At 39.9% G+C, this 15,474-nt stretch overlaps 1 protein-coding gene across 2 annotated transcripts in view; it reads right to left on the reverse strand.

Annotated features, from left to right (window-relative positions):
* Window positions 1–15,474, reverse strand: part of LOC110948501 (E3 SUMO-protein ligase PIAS1-like) — an 87,611-nt gene that overhangs the window by 12,016 nt on the left and 60,121 nt on the right. For both annotated transcript variants that reach the window (XM_022190054.2, XM_022190053.2), the window contains exons 3-10: window positions 10,344–10,428; window positions 10,093–10,231; window positions 9,267–9,401; window positions 6,533–6,638; window positions 4,949–5,022; window positions 3,097–3,257; window positions 1,595–1,731; window positions 1,005–1,236 (exon numbers count right to left, since the gene is read on the reverse strand). In XM_022190054.2, coding sequence (XP_022045746.1) covers window positions 1,005–1,236; window positions 1,595–1,731; window positions 3,097–3,257; window positions 4,949–5,022; window positions 6,533–6,638; window positions 9,267–9,401; window positions 10,093–10,231; window positions 10,344–10,428 — 1,069 coding nt within the window. The remainder of the gene's footprint in view (window positions 1–1,004; window positions 1,237–1,594; window positions 1,732–3,096; window positions 3,258–4,948; window positions 5,023–6,532; window positions 6,639–9,266; window positions 9,402–10,092; window positions 10,232–10,343; window positions 10,429–15,474) is intronic.

Here is a 15,474-nt window from a genome sequence, read left to right on the forward strand (position 1 = left end):
AAAGTCAAACGAAGCAGCGACAGCTTCTCCTCAGACACACTTAGTGAATTTTAATTTGGCAGAAAATGTAGCTGCTTAAGTTTCAGGGAGTCAAACCTCCAGTTGGATAAGTTTGCTAGCTGGAAGTTTAGGCCCCATCCACACGAAGACAAAAAGCTGAACAGTTTCAAAAACGATCGCTATGAAGACGAAGGCGCCTCAGAAAATGTGTGTGTCAACATGAATGCAGTCGATACGCATGGAAACGCTGTAAAACACATGCCAGACCTCGAGGGGCACTGTAACGATGTGACAGAAACACTCGCAAACAGAAGAAAAAACAGTCTGCATGCGCACTTGTGGCAAAAGTTGTAAACAGAGACCAAGCCGGGAAATAAATAAAGTTCGGTAATGTGTTCTCGATAATTGTTTGTTCAACTCGGTGGTGATTGAGAAGAAGGAGATTTTGCTGCAACAGGGATAGTAGGGTCACTAGCTTCGTTGCCGCGTGTGGCGCATGCGTGTCAATGAAGACACGAAACTATGACGCAAGCGTTTCTGAAAAGTAGCGGAGAGCCAGTAAACACGGAGCTGCCTATACGGCGTTTCAAAATCTTTCCACTCTGGAACCTGGTTTCAAAAACGATCGTTTACAGACCCCCAAAACGCCGTCTTTGTGTGGATGACACGCAGATTCTGTAAGAAACTTATGCGTTTAGACCTCGGTTTGTCTTCGTGTGGATGGGGCCTTAGTTTAGCTGTGAAGTATTTTATTCTATATTTATCTGAGAAACTATGATCAGCTGGATTTGAACCCGTTGTTGAAGATATTTAAGTGGAAAAATGGCAGAGTCACCCATCTCATCACACGCTTCTCGGTACCGAATGTGAGTGCAGATGTCAAGATACTCGTGTGTTCAAGTGTAAAAACCCAGGAATCATTTAACATCTACATACACAACTAAAATTAACCTCAATTTCACATTTAATGGAATTCAAACGGCGTGTGGAGATGCGTTTCTCACCCTTTGTTGATGACGGGTGGCGAGGTCGGGGATAAAGAGGGGCACGCTCGTTTGACTGGAGGAGGCAGCGGCGGGGGAGGCGGAGGCGGCGAATCCTGTCCTTCGTCCTCCGAGGAGCTGTCCAGTGTCAAGTCGATCACCTCCACCTTCTTGCTGTTGCTGCCGTCGCTGCCGCCGTGGCTGGACGACGAGGAGCTCCTCTGATCCGAGCCGGCGGACGTCCGACACGAGCCTGGGGGACAGTTTGGATTTGTACCGATTTTTATACTTTCGCAAACTGAACAGTTAAAAAAAAAAAACAACAAAAAAAAATCACGACTAAACGCTCAAACGCACAGATACACATTCCCCCTCTCCTATGAGATAGAGTATGTTTGTTACTATGGAGACCAGCAGTTTATTCAGCGGCATCATGACTGATGCTTCAACAAATCAGAGCTGACAACGCATAAACAGAGAAGGACGGGATGTAAACGCTCTCCCTTTTCACCACCGTTTCTCTAATTCCATTATTCCCAGCCTCCTTCTCCTGCCCTTTATGTAAAAATCAACTTTTCTTTACACCGTAGATCCCTAAAGCCCCGTCTCACCGTCCAGCCCGTTGTTATAGGAGGCAGAGGAGACTTCCTGCACTTCCTTCTTAGACCTCATGGGGGCCCAGCTGCCATCCTCCTTAAACTGGATCTCATCACAGTCCATGCAGCTGTTCAGGATCTCCACGAAAAGCCTGAGAACAGACATAAACGAACCGAGAAAACGCTCGTAAATACACACAGAATTTGGCATTTCTTAAAAAAGGTTCAGCACAGTGGAGAAGACCTTCCACTGGAAATGAATTCTTGAAGCGTTTCTCGACATAAAAAAGGTTTTCTTTGATGTTGAGGGACTTTTCCTGAACTATAACTGCTATAAACTTAAGAATCGCCCTCGAGGCTGCAGAGAGCTTTAATCTCAGAAGGTGACCCACAGGGCTGGGCGGTATAGCTGATAAAATTAAGATAAGATAAACTTTATTGATGCCTCACTGGGGATACTCACATGGTACAGCAGCAACAAACAAGAAAAGATGTACAGAAGTAGAATAAAGAGAAAAAAGAAGACGTAATGACAGTTTCTTAATACGATAAATGGTGTAATTTTGGTGATACTATAAAAATAAAATACCTTCCTGTTGGACAAATGTTCTTGAATGTTCAAGAAACTTTTTTTTTTCACATTTCTTCTTTTTTTAATTCTTTATTTTTCTGTTTTATCAGATTTGTAGTGATGGGTACATGACATGCGCACAATATTACCACTGTTATTTTTCTAGAAGACGCTTTCCCATCCAAGAAAGTAAAATAAAACAAAACAAACGGAAACATGAACATCTTCATGAACATTAGGGAGTGACCATTATATTGTCTTTAAACTTTTAGACTCAAAATTAAATCGGGCTTTTTAATTTTTATACACGCAACCCATTTCTCCCGACATGCTACAAACCAGTCTTGTTTTTGATTTGCTAACGCTGCCATCTCTTCCATTTCATAAATATCCAGCGTTATATCCCATCATGCAACATTTCTTTTCCTACGCCAAAAATAAGGTCAAAAATTTGTGAACATAAAAACAGATTTTCTCCACATTTTCAAACTTTAAAACGAGTCAATTTGACCTGCAGGACAACACGAGGGTTAAAGGGTTAATAAGTGATGGTGTAGAGGCTAAGCCAATGCTTGAAGCCCCTGAGGTGCTTCACCAGCATTTATATAGTTGACATGCGGACAACTTTACCGCGTCTGATGAAGAGAGCATAAAACGAGCATAAAAACATTTACTTTTAATAAAAATGCATGTAAGATATATCCAATGGACTTCAAAAGCTCCTAGGTTATAAACTGACCCAATAAATCTTTTTCCTGCCTCCTATATACACTCCCTGTCAAACGTTGCAGGACAGGTTCTACTTTATTTGAATGAGACAGTGTCCTAAAACATTTGACAGGGGGTGTAGTACCATAGTATGATTGTTCCTGCCTGGTGTTTAGTCTGAACGTTCTTCGCAGCATTTCCAGGTCAGAAAGCTAACGGGCGGGGCCGGCCGACTCACCCGTCGATGATGAGGTGCTCGTAGGGGGCCTTCTTGTCACAGACAGGACACACCCAGGTGGGCTTCTTCTCGTTCATCTGGATGTAGAGCGTGGCGTCAAAGCACTGCAGGTGGGAGCATGTCAGCGCCCGACACGGGATCATCAGCCGCATCTTCCCCAGCTGCACAGCACACGCACACGTAGTCAGGGTTACGGAGAGGACACGCACAGCGGGGGTGAAGGGTTGTATGGGACGGACAAATGTCAGAAATATGCCAAACCCACATGGAAAAGACACAGGATAGGGGTTGAGGAGACAGTTTGACAGGTGGTTCATGTACACAACCACGAGTTACATGCAGGAGGGCGTGTTCAGTCACATACGAAGGAGAGGAAAAACACAGAGAAGAACGGACGAGCATGTTTTGGCATGACTGACTCTCCAGACCAGGGGTGTCCAACATGAGGCCCGTGGTCCAAAAGTGGTCCTCCAGAGGGTCCAATCCGGCCCTCAGAGTGTAAAAATTACAGAGAAGACATTAACTGCAGATTGTAAATTAGTAAAAATGTAAATTTAGAATAATTTGTAGACCATGACAAGTTGTTTGGATCAGAAAGTAAAGTACAAATAATATATTGTCTTGTAAAATACCAGATTGTTCTTTTGTCATTTTGTGCCTTGTTTTTGTATTATGTTGTCATGTTTTTATTGTTTTGTGTTTCGCTTAAATCGTTTTTTGTCTCGTTTTTGTCGTTTTGTGTGTTCTTTTGTCTCACTTGTGTTGTTTGTCCATTTTTTTGTCACTTTGTATCTTTTTTGTCTCATTTTTGTCATTTTGTGTTTTGCTGTATTCGTTGTTTTGTATCATTTTTGTCATTTTGTGTTTTGCTGTATTCGTTGTTTTGTATCATTTTTGTCGTTTTGTGTTTCTTCGTCTCACTTGCGTTGTCTATTTTTTTGTCAATGTTTCTTGCTTTCGTTGTTTTGTGTTTCCTTTTTGTCTCACTTATGTTTTTTGTCTCGTTTTTGTCGTTTCGTGGGTTTTTTTTGTCTCACTTGTATTGCTCGTCCATTTTTTGTGACTTTGTAACTTTTTTGTATCATTTTTGTCATTTTATGTTTTGCTTTATTCGCTGTTTGTGGCTCATTTTTGTCGTTTTGCGTTTTTGTCTCACTTGCATTGTCTATTTTTTGTCATTTTGTTTCTTGCTTTTGTTGTTTTGTGTTTCCTTTTTGTCTCACTTATGTTTTTGTCTCGTTTTTGTCATTCTGTGTTTCGTTTTATTCGTTACTTTGTGTATAATTTTCGTCATTTCGTGTTTTTTGTATTGTCTGCATTGTTTATCTATTTTTTGTCATTTTGTTTGTCGCTTTTGTCATTGTTTGTCAAATTTTTGGTTTGTTTCGTGTCGTTTGTCTCATTTTTTGTGATTTTCTATGTCATTTTTGGAATATTTTGTCTTGTTTTTATTGTTATTTTTGTCTATTTTTATCTGACTTCTGTCATTTTGATCATAAAGTAAAATACTACATTGTTCAGCTGTGACTAAATGTTGTGTTCCTTTGTAGACATTCTGTGATCTGGAAGTTGTAATGTGGAAATGATAAACTGAGAATGAAAACTGTTGAAATTTCACTTAATTTTCTTGAGAAATTTCAGACTGCTCATGATGTTTTATAAAAAGATCATTAAATGTGAACTTTTTTGCGCTAAAACAAATGAAAACATGAGGAGTTGTGGTTATTTATAGGTTATTGATTTGACTGCTCCGGCCCCCTGGCGATCAAAATGGGCTGAATGTGGAACCTGGAGTAAGTTTGACACCCCTGCTCGAGACGCTGAATTCATGAGGAGCAGGAGGGATGCTTACCGGGCAGAGCAGCGACACTCGAAGGCTGGTTGTGGCTATTTCACTGTCTGGATCTGCTGTTAGCTTCTCTTTGACTGCAGAACAGAAGTTAAGGACACGTACATGAGTGCATGAGCAGGAAACAGCAGGACTTCTTCCTACAAATGTGCTCAGTCAATCACTGCAACGCCGTTCTGTAAATTCATTCAAAAGCTCCCCTTCACACCTGAATCTTATTACCACTTCACACACAGCATAAAATACAGAGATAACCATCTGACTGCAGGAAAAACAACAGATGTGTGTCAAGCAGCTGAAGTCCGTCGCTTAGAGCAGATTTTCAAACCTTGCTGCACACAATAACCACCAGAAAGCATGACGTATTTCTGCTCTAAGATAAACTAGGGAACAAAAAACACATTTTACAATAAAATCATCAAATGAATTGACATCTGAGTTGAATTTATAAGGTCATAAACACACAGATGAGATATTTTATGAGTCACAATAAGGGCTGGGTTGTACAATCCGACCTTTTTTTCTCAAAATTACCACTTCCAGTAACAAATACCAAATGAATAATGCCGAATCTGATCCGAAGTAACAAAATTTTAAACTTTTTTGAGGCCATTGTGGTGTGAAAAGCTACTCAAACAAATTAAATTATAGTAGAAATGTGTTCTACGTGGTCGGGTTCACTGCAAAAGCTCCAAATCTCACCAAGTCTGTTTGTCTTATTTTTAGTCTAAATGTCTCATCCCACTGGATTTAAGATAAATTCACTTAACAAGAGACATTTCAGCAGATGGAGGACTTGTTTTAAGACAACGCATCTTAAATATCTTAAGCCAAACAATCTGGAAATTATCTTGTTTTAACCCTCGTGTCATCCTGAAGGTCAAATAGAGCCGTTTTAAAGTTTAAAAAAGTGGAAAAAAATATATATTTTCACAGTGAAAACTTCCACATTTTCAACATTTTTGGGAAATTTTTGAACATTTTTTGGTGGAAAAAAAAGAAATGTTAAAAAAAAGTTTCTTTAAGAACATTCAGAAAAAAATCAACCAAAATCCAGTAAAATTTGCTGGATTTTGGTCGATTTCTTTCTGAATGTTCTTAAAGAAAATATTAGAGCTTTAGATATTTTTAGGATTTTTTTGGAAGATTTTTATTCATTTTTGAAAATATTCACAATTTTTTAGATTTTTTTAAATAAAACTTTTCAGGGAAACTTTTAAGGAGTTTTCTTCCTGAAGATTTTGCAAATTTTTACACATTTTTGGATTTTTTTCCAGAAAAGGAAACAATATTTTTGGGTGCCATAAATGAGGACAACAGGAGGGTTAAGACACCTAATCTTGACAGTCCTGGTAAAATATAGCTTCAAATAAGTTTTCCCAGCTAATTTTAAGATCTCAATGTTCTAAATATCACATCTTATTTCAAGCCATTTTCCACTTCTTCTATTGGTAGATTGTTTCACTTATTTCAAGGTAAAAGTTCCTTGAAATAATTATTGTTTTTCTTGTTTTGAGAGGGGCATTTTTCCAGTGTTAATACTGGCTCTGATGGATTCCGGTTTGTCTCCAAATAAAGAGGCCTTACTGAGCGCTCTGGAGTGGTCTGGGTTTCTGATGCCTTTCGCCCGTAGTCTCTGCAGCAGCACCGTGGACGACTGCTGCTTCACCAGGTACACCGCCATGGAGTAGCTCTGAGGACACACAGGAATGCAAACGATAAAGCTCACCTGAGGACCATTTGTCAGAGCTTGTGCAAAATATGAAGTCAGTTTTAAGAATAAAAAAGAGGAAAGGGAAGGAAGAACTCCGCAGTGGGTGAAGGTCAAGCTCCAGCCACCTTTTAATCAAAGCGTCAGAAGTATTTGTTCTAAAATATTCCATCAAACGCTGACCTGAAGGTGTGGTTTTATCGTTTTCTACTCTGTTCCACCATTCAATGCTCACGCTCTCTCATTTTTTTTGCTATAATACGAAAACAACGCCAATCTCAGGGCTTCAAACTGAATTTCCTACAAACTTAAATGTTATGCTATGTGCCCATTAAAGGCATTTTTGCTGCATGTAAAGCACCGCATCTGAGGATCTCCTGCTTGGTGGGCGTGTATTGAGGCCAGTAGTCGGTGTTCGTCTCCTGCCGACCTTCCTCTCCAACTATCCTGCCCCTGATTGGACAAACTCCTCGATTTCAAGCAGGACGCAAACTTTGTCTTTTATTTCCACAACAGTTCAGTGAAAAGTATTTCTGAAAGCTTTTGAGGAGAGAAATAAGGTGTGCAGCAGCTGAATCTGTCCTCGTTCTTGTTCACCGATGGTTAGTTTAGACGGAGGTTTTGTGATACGTCAAACTTCTGTACGCCGCATCGCATTTGCATACAGTAGAAGTCCAGTCTACTTTATGCAAATGAGCTCTGAGGAGACGCACCGGATCGCAGCTAGAAGCGCACCACAACCGGACCAGCATGCAACACGATGTGTTCCACATAGACAATGAATGGGATGTGAGGAACTGTCAGATCTACTGGACACGTGTCTTTATTTCTACGTTCTTGTTTGCAGCAACTTTTGCAGATTTTTGGTAACTGCTGGTGTGTTTTTGTGCCTCACTTCGCAAGATCCAAACTGTAGCTGCCTTGCTCTAATGTATTTTTATGCAGATCTTGAAGTATTGCATTGGAGAAAGCTAAAGCAAACGACAAACGTCTGTGCTTCATCATCTCCTCGTGTCATCTGCCTGTGCAGGACGTCAGCCGCTCGTGACATTGGAGGTGTTTGGGTTTCCTAACTACCTGTGAGCAGGTGTCTTGATGATGCACAGATGATTTCTTTGTCTCACTATCTTTTAATCACTCGCCTGTTCTGACACCCCAAACACAAGAAAACTGCACAAAGCCATGACTTGTATGGGGACAATCTAATGAACAACCACAGTCATAAGACCTCGTGTCTGCAACAGAGGACCTTGTTTATTGGGCAACGAGTATCATAAAACTGATTCCATGGATGTAAGATGACAAGAACACAACCAGGATGAATCCGCCTGGGGAAAGTACGAAGTACAAAAAGATAGCATTCTTCAAAGAATCAGAAAAATGAGCGAGGAGCCGCATAAATAGTTCAGTAAAGTAGTTATTTCAATCAAAAATATATAAAAATGTTTCTCGAGAGAGCTGAGGCACTTATTTAACCACAAACCCTACAGTGAAACTTTAAAAGGAAACTTTTTTTTTTGTTTATTGTTGAAAATTTCCTAAACAGTCCCCAGTTTAGCAGCAAATTGTTTAGGGTCACCTGGTGGTTTTTGACTTCTTCAAAAGCATTTAACCAACATCACCTGTCTGCTGTTTGTCCATCCCTGATATGAAACAATAACTACAACTTTCATGGCTGAGAATTCTCTCCATTTGTCTCCTGCCAAGGTTTTGTTTCCTCTCCTTCTTTACATTTATTTTTAGCAGCTAACAAACAGTTGGTCTTGTGCAGGAACGCTGCCATAGAAATCCAACAGAGAAAACTGTAAATACAGGAACTTTAGTGTAACTTCATCAGTGAATCATTTGCTCCATCACCTTCCTGCTTTCTCATTTGATGATAGATGACTTAAAACAGACATTTAGTTACGTTAAAACATTTGAGATTGCCACTTTAAGTCTACATTTATTTTAGAATACAGAGTTTGTAGATTTTGTGTCAACCACGTGATCTGTGACTTACACCCCCTGTCAAAAGTTTTAGGACACTTTCTCATTCAAATAAAGTAGAACCTGTCCTACAACCTTTGACAGGGGGTGTATCTACCAAATTTGGTACACATATGCAGCACATCAGGCTGAACAAAAAAGTCAGTGACAGCCACATTCCAAACCCAACAGGAAGTGAGCTATTTTGCCTTGAATGTCAGATTTTGCCCATTTTTCATTTTTTTCTAGAGCGAACTCCTCCTGGGGGGAAACTCCAATTCACCTCAAATTGTCCCAGTACATACAGGAGGCCTTAATGATCCAAAGTTATTAAAATCTTTTTCCAAAGTCAAAGGGCGTGTCCGTGGCGGCCTCTGGAATTTTGATCCTTCACCATGAAATTTCAAATGCTGTGTAAATGTCCTGAACATGCTCCAATCTGCCTGAAACTTTACATGTATGATCAGAGTCCTGCCCTGATCACATCCATGTGATGAAATACACCCCCTGTCAAAAGTTGTAGGACAGGTTCTACTTTATTTGAACGAGACAGTGTCCTAAAACTTTTGACAGGGGGTGTAGCTTACACTTCATCAACATCAGTGCTGCAGAAAATGCAAAAGGCTTTGGTTTGGTTCTCACCCTTCCGATCTCAGCGGTCCACGACACCACGATGGTGTTGGGGACGGTGGTCGACAACCTGACCAGTGAGGTAATGTTGATGGGCCGGCTGGGCCGCTTGGGCTCGACGCCGTTTTTGGTTGGAGGAAGATAACCCTGGAAGTCAGAAATCAATATCAGAAGCAGAACTCACACACTGCAAAAACTCAAAATCTTACCAAGTCTATTTGTCTCATCCCACTGGATTTAAGATAAATTCACTTAACAAGAGACATTTCAGCAGATGGAGGGACTTGTTTTAGGACAACGCATCTTAAATATCTTGTTAAGTCAAACAATCTTGAAATGATCTTGTTTTGAGTTGAATTTTACAAGAAAACTCAAAATAAGTTTAATAGATCTGAAATTAGGAGGCTACATGAAAAACTGCTGTCTGACTTATTGTAAGACACCCAAGCTTGACAATCCTGGTAAAATAGAGCTTAAAATAAATGTTCCCAGCTAATTTAAGATCTCAATATTCTAAATATCAGATCTTATTTCACGAAATCTAACCAAGCCATATTTAATTTGTTCTATTGGCAGATTTTTTTTCACTTATTTCAAGGTAAAAGTTCCTTGAAATATGTTTTTTTCTTGCTTTGAGAGGGGCATTTTTTCCGGTACATTAAGACATTTTTAAGGCTGGACCTGAATATCCAAATATCCAATATTCAGTCATTGGGGTGGCATTCGAATATTAATTTTAAGATCTGGATAGTCTGATATCCGGAGCCCAGAAATTGCCATTCAGACCAGCCCTAGACATTTCGTCGGATGAACACGTGACGGATTGTGCGCTCCTCACCGGCAGGTTGCATGGCTTCCCGTTGACTTTCACACACAGATTTGGGGGAAAGTGGTCTTCCTGAGGACAGCTCGTCTCCGACAGGCAAAACCGCAGCTGAACTTGGACTGAGAAGTCGCATTTGGTCCCCGAGATGTCCCTTTAAGGGCAGAAGCAGATTCATCAGCACACATCTGCAGAAACCATGTACAGCTATGAATTATTCAGACACAACCGGCCGTCCTGCATCGACGGAGCCGCGCTTCTCTTACATCGAGCTGCTGATCTGCTGAACTTGCTGCGGCGTTAATGCAAAGGCAAAACACGTCTCCTGAAACCGCTGGCTGTTGTCTGACGCTGTAGAGAAAGAGAAAGAGAGGAAGGAGGGAGATGTTTAATAACTGGGAATATTAGACACAAAAAAGAAGGAGGGATGTCCTACTTTCTCACATTCACATTACATGCATCAACTTCTAACTGGGGCAAAATGTTGGCCAATTAAAAACACACTGTGACCCCCGAACAGCGAGATAAACAAAACCAACCTCTGCAGATGAGACCAACACACAGTAACGCACAAACTACTCTTTTATTTTAAAAATAAAGAAAAGGGACAAAGCAGCGTCCATCAGAAAGTGCAGCTTTATGAGGTGGACCTTGGAGGGATGAAACAAGCAGCTAAACAACACCTGGATGTCAAACGCAGATCTCACACTGAGGTGAAGATGAAGAAGAAAGCGAGCGTGCTCTATTTATAGGCCCACCCACAGGTGCTGAAAATAACCAGCGCTACTAACCCTGCCTCCATTAAAGAGACAGCAGGTCCACAAAAGTCAAGAAAAGTAAGAGTTGTGTTGGTGTAGGAGGTTAGCGTGAAACAGGGAGCGACGAGGGCTCAAACCTGGCTTGGATTTGAAGAAATAGCTCGACATTTAGGGAAATATGCTGAAACTCCTTCTCCTGGCATTGATTGAACCCCTAAAAACCCATTTCTGCTCATTAAAGTTACATGTTTGGAGGTTTTTGTCACTAAAAATAATCTCTTATGGTTGGAAAATGGCTTAAATGGAATTCTACATCTGGTGTTTGTCATTTTAATCATAAAGTAATATAAATTACTGTTCGGTTCCAGATTCCTGTGATTACAAATTTGAGTTGAGATCATATTTGGGATGTATGTGGAGCCTGAACCAAAATGAGTTTGACAGCCCTGCTTTAGAATGAAAATGCAAATCGTAGAATTACTACAGCTCGAGCACACTAGCTCACCTACCACTCTGCTCAAACGCTGTAAAACTACACTGGGCAAGTCGTAATATTGCAGTAATTCGATTGTACATGTTCAACCTGGAAACAGACAGAAAACAGAAAATCCTTCTCTGCAAGCTGACAGGATTAGTTTTGTAGCTGTTCATCGGGCAGGTGGTCATATTTGGTAACTTCTGCTCACATTAAATATGACGCTGCTCCTGCCTCTCAATGAGGTGGAGAAGCATGAGGTTTTCAGCCAATCAGTGAAGATCCCTCCACGTTACATCACACTACATCGTGACATTTGACCAATCAGCAGGGGTCTGGGATGGATCAAACTTTCTCTTTTTCCCCAAGAATTAGACGAACTTGGGGCTCGGTCCTCTTCCATATTTGTAGTCAAAACATCAAAACTAGACGGAACTCACACATTTGACGGCTGAGTAGTTGTTTTAAGCGATGATATATACATTTCTAGGAATGTTTTTTCACCACTAACTGAAAAGGAACCATGTATGGTAACTCCAGTGACCTTGAATTTCAACATGACAAAAGTAAAAATAAAATCTCCCCCAGTAACACTCCAGGGTTGAAAGTTTTAATTTCAAAGTATTCCAATGAATGCTATTTAAAGGTTTAATCTGTTTCTTTGAATTCCCTGAAAGTCTGAATCTTTGTTTTTAGACTTTAGTCTTTAGTAGACTAGTTTATCCATCGTGTCGACCGCTTATGCCGCTCATGATTTGTCTTCCATCACATAAATAAACACGCTCCGCTTAAAACATCCCCCGCCTTATATATAGTCCCTCTAAGTGCAAGAAATAATAATATATACTGGATGATACATCTACAAAATGATACATCTTCACTACAATAAAAACAATCAGGTCAAGGTCATACACCAAAAAAGGCAGATCTACATTATGCACAGGTGGCATTGGTGCAATATGCATGAAATCCTTCAGGTAGTTTCTGACATATGCTCCAGAAACAGAATCAAAAAATATTTGAAGTGCCTCACTATGACCTTGAAAATCAGGTCAAGGTCATACACCCCAAAAGGCACATCTACATTATATTGAGATGGCCTGGGTGCAATATGAATGAAATCCCTCAAGTAGTTTCTGAGATATGCTCCGGAAACGAAATGTGGACATACGTACGTACGTACGAACGTGCCCACGCCAATATCCCCCTACGTGCCTTCGGCCGGTGGGGGATAAAAACACTATAAACACACTTCAACAAGTTAAAAAACTAGATTTTCCTCATAGGGTATCTTTTTTTTAATATTATTTTTTTGGCCTTTTTCTCGGCTTTATTTGACAGGAGAGATAGAGATAGACAGGAAATGGGGAGAAGAGTTGGGGGAAGACATGCAGCAAAGGGCCACGAGCGGAATCGAACCCGGGCCGCTGCGTCGGAGACCAACCCCTATACATGGTTCGCCTGCTTAACCCATTGAGCTATACAGACGCCCTCATAGGGTATCTTTAAAACAACATGAAATCACAGATCATCACAGCATTCGGTACTTTATTTCCATTATAGTCCACATATTGTGTCTCACCAAACTGAGGAAACACCCAAAACTAAATTCAGAAAAGGTCAAAAGAGAGGCTTGTTGCTAACGGCTTACAGTTCTGTACGAACCGATAAAGACCTGATGAGCTTGGAGTCTCATAATTAACGCTGTTTGACATTTTCTGTGAAATGTAGGGTTTTCTTTATCGGGAAATTTGTCAGAATTGCTGGTTTTATGTTACTGAAAACAGATTAAACAAACGAGGGGCAACGTGTTTCCAATTTTCGACATCGCTGTGAAAATATTTGACAGACTTGCCTCGACTCCAGTTCATTCGCCAAGACAAGCTTATCACCTCCAGCTGCATCGGTATTGATCTTTTCATCTGACTCGCTGAGAGGTAACAGTGCCTTCGACGGAAATCACATTTTTCTGACCTTGTTAAAATGTTCGCGTGATGTTTTTTATATGTTAGGAGACACATCATGAGCAAAATAAGCCGTCATCGTCATGGTTTCCACCTTAAAGCTGCAGTTTATTCATGGAAGTCTCAAAAACACTGATGGAAATTTCTGGAGGTTCATGCACAGGAAACCTAAACAACCAATCCAGCTTCCAAGGTAGAGCTTTTCTGTGTCAGTATTCTTCTTTGGAATCAGGTAGTTTCACTGTGTGTGCAGCACTGAATAGATCAGTTCATATTAAAGGAGGCAAAGGTGTCGAGCAGGGGAGTTAAAATAATCTTAGTTCAGGTTCCACATTCAGCCCAATTTGATCTACAATGGACCGAAACAGTAAAATCACAGCAAAATAACCTATAAATAACCACAGCTACACATTTTTCATTCGTTTTAGTGCAAAAATTTTCACATTTAAGGAATCATCTTTTTACAAAACATCATGAACAACCTAAAATTTGTTAAGAAAAATAGATTCAATTTCAACAACATTGTGTGTGTCTACAAAGGAACACATCTGGAACTGAACCATATAGTATTTTACTTAATGATCAAAATGACAAAAGTCACACAAAAAAAGACAAACTATTACATAAAGGACACACAAACCTACAAGAGAGAGAAACAAAATGACAAAAAAATGAGACAAATGACACAAAACAAAACAGAGACCAAAAATTAGACAAAAAAGTTACGAAGCAACTAAAAAACGGACAGATGACAAACGAGACAAAAAAATGACAAAACATCAAAAATGATGCTCAAAACAACAAACACAGCAAGCGAGACAAAAAGATAACACAAAACGACAAAAACATGAGACAAACCGTGAAAGTCAAACGCAAAAACAAGACAAAAAATTCCAAAAATGAGACACAAAATGACAAAAACGTGAAAAAAGGCCAAAACAACACGCAAAGCAATGAATAAACCAAAACACAAAAGGACAAAAATGAGAAATAAAGCGACAAAAACATGAGGCAAACGACAAAAATCAAACAAAAAGAAGACAAAAAACAACAAAAACAAGACAAAATAACAATGAACAATCTAGTATTTTACTTTAAGATCCAAACAACTTGTCATAGTCTAGAAATTATTCTAAATTTATAGTTTTACTAATTTACAATCTGCAGTTAATGTCTTCTCTGGAATTTTTACACTTTGAGGGCCGGATTGGACCCTCTGGAGGACACCCCTGTTTTAAGTATTTAAAGCAACAGTTAAGATTCTGAAACTTCTCCTCCTCGCTCACTTCCATAACTTTCAGGCCAGAAAATTCCCGCTGAGATCCAGCAGTTCTGTGACGTACACACAAAGGGAATGAAAACATCACTGTATTCTAACGATGGCTGTACGGGTTGGAAGAAAGACTCTTGCGATGAAGACTGAAAGCATTTTCTCAGTGGAGCTTTTAGCTGCTATCACTTCTGAAATTGTTTCCTGCAGAGAAGCAGCTAAGTCATCTATTCTGCCTCTCAGAGCAGGAATAAAGAACGGTGTTTTCAGAAAGAAGCACGATGTCGACACTGAAAGCCAAACCTGTTAGTAGTTCAACATTTGGCCATAAAATGATGTGGAATGAATGAAGACTGCAGGTCGAGGTGTGTGCTGTCTTTTGGTCTTTATCAGATCAAGCTGTCAACATGTTCTGCTTCTTCCTGCTGTTGAAGTCCAAGGACACGTGCTTTTATTTTGAAGTTCCTCTCTGGTCTTTTTTTAAACCTCCCAGAAACTAATCTCTGTGTTTCAAAGCTAAATATGTACTTTTTTCCATCAAAATAGTCACTTCATGCCTTAAAATGGCTTAGATGTGACTCTGCACTGCTTCCTCAAAAACAAAGGTGTCCAACATGAGGCCCGTGGGCCAAAAGTGGTCCTCCAGAGGGTCCAATCCGGCCCTCAAAGTGGAAAAACTACAGAGAAGACATTAACTACAGATTGTAAATTAGTAAAACTATAAATTTAACCCTTTAAGCTGCAGTCAATTCCAGCCGTTTTCAGTACAAAAAAACGCTAATATTCTATTTTTAAATTTAAAAAAATGACAAAAATTACAGGGAATATTTCGCGAGGTGCATTTCCTTGAAAACGACCGATTTCGTGGATTTTATACCGACTTCAAGACATGTTTTGGACAAAATAGTTTACTGGCTTGTGTCATCTGGA

Source organism: Acanthochromis polyacanthus, chromosome 2 (genome assembly GCF_021347895.1).
Source record: "Acanthochromis polyacanthus isolate Apoly-LR-REF ecotype Palm Island chromosome 2, KAUST_Apoly_ChrSc, whole genome shotgun sequence".
Taxonomy (NCBI): domain Eukaryota; kingdom Metazoa; phylum Chordata; class Actinopteri; family Pomacentridae; genus Acanthochromis; species Acanthochromis polyacanthus.